Source organism: Vollenhovia emeryi, unplaced genomic scaffold (genome assembly GCF_000949405.1).
Source record: "Vollenhovia emeryi isolate VEMERY1.0 unplaced genomic scaffold, V.emery_V1.0 DF939152.1, whole genome shotgun sequence".
Lineage (NCBI taxonomy): Eukaryota > Metazoa > Arthropoda > Insecta > Hymenoptera > Formicidae > Vollenhovia > Vollenhovia emeryi.
Window position 1 is genome coordinate 1,351,088 of NW_011967214.1, and position 11,828 is coordinate 1,362,915.

The 11,828-nt window shown below is 46.2% G+C and overlaps 2 protein-coding genes across 3 annotated transcripts in view; one reads left to right on the top strand and one right to left on the bottom strand.

Moving 5' to 3' along the window:
• LOC105565464 (homeobox protein B-H2) overlaps window positions 1–9,900 on the top strand; it is a 40,426-nt gene extending 30,526 nt beyond the window's left edge. Inside the window, exon 3 of the mRNA XM_012018702.1 lies at window positions 7,584–9,900. Within this exon, the coding sequence (XP_011874092.1) occupies window positions 7,584–8,466 (883 nt within the window). The 3' untranslated portion in view covers window positions 8,467–9,900. The remainder of the gene's footprint in view (window positions 1–7,583) is intronic.
• LOC105565465 overlaps window positions 1–11,828 on the bottom strand; it is a 69,256-nt gene that overhangs the window by 44,375 nt on the left and 13,053 nt on the right. The gene's annotated exons all lie outside the window — the stretch shown is intronic.

Below are 11,828 nucleotides of genomic sequence, written 5' to 3' on the forward strand. Positions count from 1 at the left end.
ATTTAACTTGTATATTACACAAATGTTTCCGTGAACTGACAGTTTTTAGGTTAGAAAGGTGCAAAAGTGCAGAATCACTCCAGCATCCCCTTAAGACCTGTGTCCACGATGCTAGAACTTGGTCCAAGTTTCAGTTTCGAGAAATGTGTAGCCAATCAACTTGCAGCTACTCCATAAAAGCTGAAAGAAGTGGAACTTGGGCCAAGCTCTAGCATCGTGGACACAGGCCTTTAGAGATCTCAGTCTTAAAGACCTGTGCCCGTGATGCTAGAACTTGGTCCAAGTTTCAGTTTCGAGAAATGTGTAGCCAATCAAGTTGCAGCTACTCCATAAAAGCTGAAAGAAGTGGAACTTGGACCAAGGCTCTAGCATCGTGGCCTTTAATCAAATAAAATTTTTAAGGTGAAGAAATCATTTCTTCGAAATTGAACGAAAGTCTACGGTCAAAATTGAGGGAAAATATGTTTGATTTAAAACCTTTTTTCCGGGTGTAGTATACTTGGAAGAGAGTGAGTGAGTGAGAGAGAGAGAGAGAGAGAGAGAGAGGGATAAATAATAGACGCGTTCTTATGCAATACTGTAAGGCAACGTCTTCCTGATGCTCGAAACATGCCCGAACACGACTTTTCGACGACGATACTTCCCGACGACGATGGCATTATGACATTGCGTCGTCACGATGTGACGACACCGCCGGGCGCGTTACACACGTCGCGATCGTGAGAATCTCGCCTCTCTCGGCGAGGGGGAAGCCTCCTCTTCTGTCGCGCAGCGCACCGGAAGAACAACACGGGGGCTTCCCACGCCTCCGGTAAACCGCTTCATAACGGGTCGCCTTGATTTCGCGGCTACTTACGTCGAATGCGCTCGTTTCGATCGCGACTTGCGTCACGGCAGCTCCGCGATTTCGTGCGCGATTCCGTGCCCCCCCCCCCCCCCTCGGGTAGGCCGCGGAATTTCACGAAATAGCTAGAAAAACGGGGCTAATCGGATGGCGCGCGATAACAGCCGGGCATACCCGGTAACGACGTATTTGCATGCGCATTTGTCGACCCTCCTCTCAGCTTGGATATAATCACCTGATTAACTCTTTTTACCCCCGCGGGACGCTTAATCGGCGGGTTTAATTAATGTCGCCGCGAGTCCAGAAAGAGGTCACATGTTTTTTTTTTTTGCGATTCTGTTGCAAATAGTAATTTGCGACGGTTCCACTATTCTTATCTGTGCCACGTAATCTATTTATTTAGAATTTTATATAAAGAAGGAACAAAGAACGAAGCGTTCGGTTAATTCTCACAATTTGAACACTGCCTTGAAGATTTATCGGGATCTATAATTTTTGAAAAGTTTTTAAATTAACACATTTGTGTAAATTATAATTAGATTATAATAAAAAAATTTGTACCTAATTTTCATACACACTAGTAGAAAAAAAATCAGGTGACCTGATTTTTCGAATCTATAAGACATCCATGAGAGCGCATGTACTTTTATCAAATTTTAGACAGAAGGAACAAGATTAATGTTCGAAATATGAATTTTAAATTGAAAACTTCTCAGTTGATCATAATGGATGCCAGAATTAAAAGAGTCAAATTCGAAACGTAATTAGGTTTCGCACTTTAATTTGGCACGAGATGTTAAATATGAAAGAAGTGTTCCGAGATGGAGGCAATGATAAAATTTGCAAAGCTGATTGTTACGTACGCATCGTAAAACTCATTACTAAAAATGGCGTTGCAGAAAGCCACGTTAGTAACCGTGTAATAACCGTGCCATGTGTCAATAATCGTTCTGTCTTCCACTGAATATTAATGCGATTTCGGACAAGCTTTACTTTGTGAAACATGTGTCTCGTAATCATTGAGGCGAGTAATAATTTGAAAATATGTTACCCTTTCTCTCTCCCGTTCTTTTTCTCGGTCTCGCTGTCACCATTATTACCACAAAGCGCCCTAGCGGCTTCAGGACATTAGTGTCGCACGGGCATGTAACCGCAAAAGTAGCGAACAGACCCAGCTACCATTATAAATGCATTAACTCTCCCCTTAGTTTTCGCCCTCCTCTTCTTACCGACGCGCTAGTTTTTCGCTTCTGGCTGTTACAACTGGACGTACCTGATATTCGTCTCCGGCGGGTCGCGTTTATCGCTTTTCGACTCGCTAATCGTCGAGCTTATCCTCGTTGCGTGCTTGAAAAATGTCAGTAAATTAGTGAACTTCGGATTTAACTTCTAGACCGTTCGCCACCGAAGACAAAGTTGAAGAATAAAAATGGCGATACTATTAATATTATAATTACTCTCTCAAGTTTTGGAGTGAAAACAGAAATATTCACTCTAATAGAGTAAATATTTACTCGAATAGAGCGAACATTTTACTCCGTGATTCTATTTTCGTTAACTCGTGAACATTAAAATACGATTGAATAAAAAGAAAAGAGACAAATGCGAAAAGAGTATGACAATTTCTCAAGCGCTGCGACAGTAATTTTCAAGTCGATTGACGCTCGTAACTCGGACGCGCTGAACGTTTCCTGTCGCATAAGTCACCCCAGGATTTCTAAGCAACACGCCACTTTGACACCCAACAATGACGACGGGGAAGGCGTCGCTCGGATGCGATCGATTTTCAGGAGTTCGCCGTGTCGTAAGAAAGGACGAGAAACTTTTTCCAGCGCGGCCACGGATCCGGAGAGCTGCACGATCATTAGGATGGAAGCGTGATGGAAGCGATCGTTACAGTTTCTTCGCCAATCTGCAACCCTTCTCTCATCCTCTTTTCTCGTTTCAGTCGAGCGAGATCAAGCAGCCCCTCGAGCACCTCAGGAGCGATAAATCAATGACTCTTCTCCTTCTTTCTTCCCGTCTCTCCCCCTTCGAGTCCCCCGTTACTTCCGGCCCCCCCTAGCTCCTAGCGGACGACTATAAAAAGCCAACGGGCAATTAAGGGTGTTTTAGAGTGGCTGCTCTCGAAAATCGCCGGCCAACCCTAGCCCGAAAGTGGGGGAATTAAAAAACATTACTCATCATATAATCGCAGCGGTTCTCGGCGCTGTCTGTCACCGTCATTCTCTCTTTCTCTCTCTCTCTCTCTCTTTGATTCTCGTGTTCGGACACGCTCGTCCTTCTTGCGCCTCCGACGTGCCGGCAGAAAAATGAGAAATGATCGTGGCTCGATTCAGAGGTGCCTGTTTAAAATTCATGAACGATTTTACTGCAACCTCCCCTATCGCAACCCGTCACAAAAGGGCGAGCAGGGCCATATCGAGAGAGAGAGAAAGGGGGGAGGGAGAGAAAGAGAGAGATAGTGAGATTGTGGCCCACATTCGCGACTATACATCAGCACAGAATCGCGAGAGAACAAGAGAGGGAGAAAGGGGTGGGCTCGCACCCCACGAAATATATTAATTGTCGAATTTTCCGTGCGAGCTGCATATCCGTTAGAGCCGCTTTGTCCCTTGCCAGGCGCGGATCTCTTGATTATTAATTACTCCGACCACCAAGTGCACCCCACTCCACCCTCCTCTCCTCGCGGCTATTACCCTGTAACATTCGCGGTTGCGTTTCGAAGGTACGATCTCTTTTTTTTTATTGCGGCCGCAATTTTAACCGAAAAAAAAACTGCAACAAATGTACGCGTCGGTGGCGCTCGTTAATTATCGCCTGAATTTCGCGCGAATCGTCGAATTTTTATCGAGACAGAGTTGGGAGACACACAGAGTCGGTTTGATTTATTATCGTGAATAAAAACGACCTCCCCCGCCCCTCTCCAAAGATCTCGAGGATGATGTGTAGTTCGTCGAGGAAGTTGCTGACGTTCGACTAGATGGTGATACCAATAAAACTAATTGACGGTGACTTGTAAAAATGTTAATTATTTCAATCAAATTTTCCGTGAAATTTTATTTCCCCAACTGCTTGTGTGAGATTAAATTTATGTCAACGGCTTTTGTATTCTGATTCACGTTCGAGTACTTGCACGGAGAAAATTTTCTTTTATAATTTATCCCGAAAATTATTTCATCGCGGGATAACACGGCATTTCGAAGAATTTTATGAGAGTTTTTAGAAATTTTACCGTACACACATTTCACTAGTAATTAAAATTAGTGTGCATTTTACCAGTAAAATGTAGGGTAAAATTTCAAAAGACTCTCGTAAAGTTCTTCAAAATGCCACGTTGTCCCACGATTACGTGATTTTCAGGATAAATTTTAAGAGAAAATTCTCTCCGTGTACATTTTACTAGTAGAATATATGGTACAATTTCAACAGACTCTCATAAAGTTCTTCAAAATGCCGCGTTGTCCCACGATTACGTGATTTTCAGGATAAATTTTAAGGGAAAATTCTCTCCGTGTACATTTTACACAGCAGAATATATGGTACAATTTTAAGAAACTCTCATACAGTTCCTTAAAATGCCACGTTGTCCCACGATTACATCATTTTCAAGGTAAATTTTAAAAGAAAATTCTCTCCGTGTATGGTAAAAATTTCAAAACACTCTCGCAAAATTCTTCAAAATGTCACGTTGTCCCACGATTACATGATTTTCAGGATAAATTAAAAAATTCTCTCCATGCGAATATAATCACGCAAGAAACCGTTCACTAATATTCAAAGATTCTTGCATCGATTGACAATCGCGCGATAAAACACCTGTATATCGTAATTACGGTTGGATTACGAGGGACCGACAAGGAAAGCATATACGTATACTCGTACATATATATCTATTTTTTTTTCGAAGGGCGACAGTAACGGGGGTGGCAAAAACTACTTGCACTTATCGAGCAAGACTGTCGGATGTAATTCACGCCTCGCTGCCACGGAAGGGTTGTAATTTTCTTGATATTATTCATGAACGTTATGGCAGGTTGGTTCATGTAATATAATAGCCCTTCACAGTCGTTTTCTCTTTACGTACATTTTTCTCTGTCTTATCCGCCTCATTTCATATTAAGCCGCTTGACGCGGCACTTTAATATATTTCTCTTACGAAGGGCGAGTCCCCCTAATCGCGTGAGCACGCGCTCTCGTATCGTGTTTATCAAACGAAAAAAGAAGTTCGTAACGTTTTCGATTATTGTACGTAATTACAAGGTTACCAGTTCGATAATTCGTGAAACGTCGATACCTTTCGGATCTCACGCTCTCCTTCTTTTGTCCTCGTAAACCTCAGGCATCAGCAAAGGCTGGAAAATGTTACTTATAATATTTCACTTACGAAAACGTGTCATAAAAATTATTTTTATTTTCGTGCATAAAATTTCGTATTTACTTCCAAATTCTTTTTAAAACACAACACGATGCGTCTGTTTCTTTAAAAACTAAAGGGAGCGAGAGAGAGAGAGGGAGTTCTTGTTATTAATTTGAAATACGTATAAACGAATAAGATGCAAGCGCAGCTTCCGCGATTATAATATTTCAAGTAAATGTAAATGTTTGCATTTATTTCAGCTTCACTTTAATTGCTCGTGTCTCGCTTATTCTTAAAGGTTGGCTCTACAAGTCAACAGTAAAAGTAACAAACATTTCTCTCTCCGTATGCTTACACGACGTATATAATTTTCTTTCTATCCCATTTTTCCAGCGCATACACACGTTACTCCATTTTTATTATCCAACCCGCGTATGTACGCGCCCCAGGCACGCTATTCGAGGATGCCGTTGGACGTAATCTTTTTCACTGTACGGCCGATCGCGCGAATGTAATTCGCGTCTCGATTCCGTGGAAAGTATCGTCATTTTCGCGGTATGATTTGCAGCGTTACCGAGCAATAATGTTCGGCTAATACGGCCGGCCTTCGGCGAGGAATTTCGCCTCGTGTCTCCCTTCGTGTTCCATGACGTTCATTTCGTTCCCGTTACACGGTATCAACCCCTCCAGCCCACGGCCTGTTGATATATCTCTGTCTCGCGCGCGTCTAAGGGCGCTTTTACGTTCGCAGGTGCGGTTCAGGTACATGTATCTGTAACGTGCATATATATATATCTATATATCTATATGTATACGCACGTGTATGTGTGCGTGCATGTGTGTGCGTGCCATGATACGCGATGATTAGGCACTGAAACTCCACGGGCTATTTGTTAGTATAATAAGCTCCCGGTAGTGTGGCCAACGTAACCACTTGGCGGCACGCCACCCCGTTTTAGCGTAATTGTCCCAGATCGAGATTTACATACGTGAGGAGGGCGAGGAGGGCCGCTAGCGAGGGTGGGGGAGGGGTCGGTCCCAGGGAGAAATTGCAGAAAGCCCGTGATTGCTTCGGGTGGCGGTGGCCTCGAAAGCCACCAAGTCGATCCTTAATGCCGGCGAAACTTGGCGGCTACGAACGAAGGAACGAACGCAGCTTGAATACTTGGAACGGATCTTATCGGTCGCCGTTAGAATCTGGAAAACTACCATGGAACTACGCTATGCTCGCACGTGCTTCCGGCGATCAGGCTCGTATCGCGATATCGCGCGGCTCGCGCGGGCCCGCCGTTTGACATTGGTAGGCCGAACTTAGATCCATTTTGCCGATATTACGTTATACGTAAGAATAACGATCGCCCCGACGTAAATATGTTGAATAGTCGAGCCGTTTTTTTTTATCGCTGGTCATTACCAACGTATAGCCTTCATCAAACTACTAAACGAGTCAGTGGATTTTATGATTCCTTTTTAGTACCGACGTGCGTCTGTCCTGCATACGCGGGGAACATGTGCTGGATCAATTCAAATATACCAATGTTCGTGACTTATTCTGTCTACATGTTTGCCTATTGTCGTATAATTCCAATTTTCACATTGTATGATTGCTATATTTCTGTAGCGTAATATCAATTTTATTAGATTGTGTTTAAAATGCACGGACAGAATTTTCTCTTAACATTTGCCCTGATAATCACGTGATTGTGGGACAACGTGGCATTTTGAAGAGAACTTTGCGAGTTTTTTTTAAACTTTACCACACACGGAGAGAATTATTTTTTTAATTTAGCCTGAAACTCGCGTGATCGTGGGACAACGTGGCAATTTGAAGAACTTTGTGAGTTTTTGAAATTTTACCATACACGGAGAGAATTTTCTTTTAAAATTTACCTCGAAAATTATGTAATCGTGGGACAATGTGGCATTTTGAAAACTTTTGTGAGTTTTTTAAATTTTACCATATACATGGAGAGAATTTTTTCTTAAAATTTTGCTTGAAAATCACGCGATCGTGGGACAACGTAGTATTTTGAAGAACTTTGTGAGCTTCTTGAAATTATACCTTACATTTTACTAACAAAATGTAATTTTGAAGAATTTTATGAGTTTTCTCAAATTTAACCATACATTTTACTACAACTTTCACAAAGTTCTTCAAAACGCCACGTTGTCCCACGATTACACGATTTTCAGGATAAATTTTCAGAGAGAATTCTCTCCGTGTAGAAATTATGCGCCACATCCATACGCATTAGTCGTCTCTATTTTAAGGAAGTCCTCACGTCGATCCTTAAACGAGGACTTTGGCGCAAATGAATCGCAAGAGCTACCGCGCGGAACCATTGTTACTCACGTGCACACCTCCTTTTGTACTTTCAGAACGAAATGGAAGCGACAAACGATCGTGGGTTTCGAGATCATGGCCGAAAACAATTTCGCCGTCGCCGCCTTCCAGCATCTGTACAGCGGCAGCACCGCGACTATCCCCGCGCATCCCGCCGCGGGACGTTACGCGTGGCAGTATCCCAGCGCGCACGCGTTACCCACCAACGGATTCTTCTATCAGCCATCGTCGGCGGCGGCGACTCTGCAGAAGCCGCTTCCCTACCGCCTGTACCCGCCCATGATCCTGGCGGGGCCGAGCAACCCCCTCGGCTCCTTGACTGCGAGCTCCAGTCTGTCGACCCTCAGCAACTACTACAGGGACAGCCCGGAGATGACCGATGGCCGGGAGTCCTCGAGGAAGAGGGACAGCAGCAAGAGCCCGGAGTCGAGGGACAGGTCGCCAACCAGAAAACCAGCGAGACTGTATCCGCTGCAGATGATGCAGGCGGGTCCTAGTAATCCCCTCGGCACCCTGACAACCTCCAATCTCTCCAACATGAATAACTACTACAGAGGCAGCCCGGAGTTGATGGAGGGAAGGGAGAATATGGACAGGTCGAGGAAGCAGGAGAGGGGCAGCAAGAGCCCGGACTCCAGGGACAGATCGCCCCTGAGGAAGGACGTCCGGTCTTATCCCTCGATGATCCAAGCGGGCCCCAGCAACTCTCTCGGACCCCTCGCGACTGGCTCCAACTTGCCGAGCCTGAACAATTATTACAGGGACAGTCCGGAGATAGTGGACGGGCGGGAAAGTATGAATCGAACCCGGCAGCGTTCCGACAGAAGTCAGAGCCGGGACAGGTCGCCGGTGCAGAGGGAGGACAGTCCTCGGAGTGTGAGGGCTGACAGCGACGAGGAGAGCATACATGATATCTAGGACATGGAGACTCCTGGCGACGGCACATCGGCAGTTTTGTACGAGAAGGAAGCCAAGCGTGTCCTGCGGGATAATTAGGAAGCGGTGTACCATGCGAAATGGAGTGATTTCCTTACGGCGTGTCGAGAATACGGAGTAAATGAATAGAGGGGCTGCTGACGTCAGAAATCGCAGAAAACTGCCGAAGGGAACGTGTTCCCTCTTCCGAAACGCTCTGAAAATGTGTGAATCGGGCAGCTAAATACACGGGCAAACTGGAAAGTACCGACGCGATGGCTCATTACGAGAAGCTGACACGGATAATTAAAATCAAATTCACTTAGCTAGCATTAATCAGTCAATTCCGATAACGAAGTCGCTCAAATTTCAGCAGCTATTGCGTTAACAGTTGATAAATAAACAAATCGATTCCCGCGTGGAGAAATTGTTGGGTGATCGATCGATAACGTTTACGTGATCGTCGAAGAAGCAGACTGTATATACATCTTGGAGGACTTGCAGCGATCTGTGCAGCTACCGCGAAATACAAAGGAGCGAACGCAGCCGGCCGACGAGACTGCTCGAAGAGCTCTGCACATCGAGGTGTAACGTGAGCCTCGAGGGGGAGAGACGCGGAGATTATTTCGCGCTGCCACCTTAAAATCTGCCGAAGGCGCGGCGAGGAGAAGCGGGATTCGCGAGGACTAGAGCGAAGCCGGCGAAATGAGATGCGAGCGAAACGGCACGGCGGCCGATTTCGTGAGGTAGAACAGGAAGTGACATAGCACGGGACGTCCGGGATTTTGTAGATAATGAGAGCGAACAGGAAATATCGTGCGGTTAACCGAACTTGGTGATTTGAGCGTTCAGTGAATGGCGGGTTACGGTGAAACAATATATTCAACGTTGATACGATCGGCGTGCGGAGAGCGGACGAAAGTAAAAATCCCGCGCCCCGCCGAAACGTTATCCCTCGGACGCAAATGGAGACTCATTATTACTCGTTCATTGTCCATTCGTTATTTCATTTTCCGCTCCTTCGGTCCGCCGTTTGGGGGGCACTTGTTTCCCAGCACTTTTATCATTTGCGAAACCGAATTATTCGCCTTCGCGAGTTTTATTTCCGTCACAATTGTCGGTAATTACACCGCGATAATTATTTAATTCGGACGTATTGATTAATTTTGCCCCGAAGTCTCTTTAATATTTAAATTATCTCTTCATCGCGACGTAGCTACGTGCGCGTTTTTTCAAACGCCCGTCGATGCGGTTTCCTCGTTAGAGCACGGGGTTTACGGGGCGAATACCGGTCGCACCATCAACAAGTAACTATTTCGCTGTGCCAAAGGTTCATATTTAATTCTTTTAACGAAAGTTTTTCATAAAATTCTGTCGATTCTCGCGCCGATAATTAAACGGCTCGCTCTCGTCCACGAGGAAACCGATCGGCGTTCATCATCGAGGTTTGCCTTTCGCAATTCAGCACGTGCGTCCGACTCGTCGCGGTCACAGGCCGATCGCGATCCGTTCGTGTAGCGGCGACACGAAAAAAATCATGCCGATTAGGGAACCCGGCCTCGATCGGGCGGTTTCGTGTGTTTCGAGAACGGTTACGGTCGCGCCAGGAAACGGGCCAATCGCGGGCGAACGCGAATGTACAATTAATATGACATTAGGGGGGGAACCTGGCCGCGGGGGGAAGAAGTCTAAAATGACACGAAATTACACGCGGTCGCCGCAAAAACGACAAAAGAGGACCGTGCAGGAGGGGGCGGCATCGGGGCATCGAACGCGGGGGGCGAGGGAGGGGAAGGGGGCCCCTCGACTATTCAAATAACCGGCATTCTCGTGTCTGCGCAGGCGAAACCGGCACTTTGCCCGGCAAGGACGAATTGGCCCCGCTTAATTAATATCGACGAGATCCAAGGGACGGTGACGGTCCCGAAAATTGCACGACACCGGCGACCGGTAATTTGCGAGCGACAACGGGGGCGGACTCGCGGTATTCTCTTCTTTCCCAGGGGAACGAAATCGACAGTTTGACCGGCGTAACGAGCGTCGGCCGTCCGCGAGAGTTAAATGCGAATTACGCGCGGCAGAGGGATCCCCGTCGTGCCGCTGGTATGAGTCCTTGTTGTCGTTAAACGACACGGTGATACGCGATTCGCACGATAAACGACGATGACGCTGCGAGCTGCGACGTTTGCGTCAAACGATGATTACACGTTGCTCCGCGAAACAATTGCGCGAAACGTTTCCATTCTACTAAGGCCGGAATTATACCGAAACTTGGGCCGCAAATGGCTGGTATTATCTAGAAACTGTGATGCGACTGGACACGAACGGATAGCAGATTAACGAGTGGAGAACACGGTATCTGAGAAGCAAACTACCTAATTAGATGACGATTCTCACGTCGGTCTGAGAGAGAGAGAGAGAGGAGAAACGGAAATGCTAAATAATCCTTACGGGAAAACTTTAGTTTTATACCGATCGAACGGTTTTCGCCCGCGAAATTCTCGCAGTCGGTTCGTTCGACACGGGCGACCCTTCAACTTCGGTCTTGTAAAGACGAGCTGCGCCATCCACTGTAAATATAACGGATGTAACATCCCCGCGCGCGTAGACGGAGAACGTTGTAAATACACGAGGGGGCTTCTACGGGGTGAAAACGCGCGAAGGGGGGGCGGAGGGAAGTACCGTAGGGCTCGAGCCAAGATACGCGAAGATATTTCAAAGTATTTTTCAGATTTCAGTATACGTAGCGGAACGTGGGTCGCGCCCGCAAGAGATCGGAGCGTCGCGCGACTCGTCGCTTTCCCGCCGGCGGGAGCCGCGGGGCGTCGCGATATCTCGACGTGCGCGACACGCGGCGCGTTCGATAAGGACATACCAGTATTATGAATGTATAAAATTAGGCTGTACAACGTGCGAGAGGGTCTCCCGGTCCGCGGCACGCGCGGACAGGCGCGTGTCGCCGGGAACACGCCGCACGGGCGCGTTTAGTAGTTAAGTAACGCAGCAGCAAGTACTTAGAATATACGAAAATCATGCTTTGTAAAATAATGTCTGTATAGCGAGAATTATTATATTATATGGAAAATATATTATACTGAATTTAACGTGTACTGCGTTCTCCTTTCAAAGCCGACGAAGCGCGCTCCCTCGCGTCGCGATTTCAAACCGAGTGACCGCAAACCAGTTCCTATCTTTCTCTTTTGTATCTACTTTGCTAACAACGCTTCGGGCGGACCGTCAATTCGGTTTTATATTCCCTGAGAATTTTTAAGATTGCGTCTCAACGTCTCAAATTTCTTTCCCTTGGCGTCCGATTTTTATTTTCTCCAACTAAATTGTAATTACGTAATGGCGTATGCACGAGG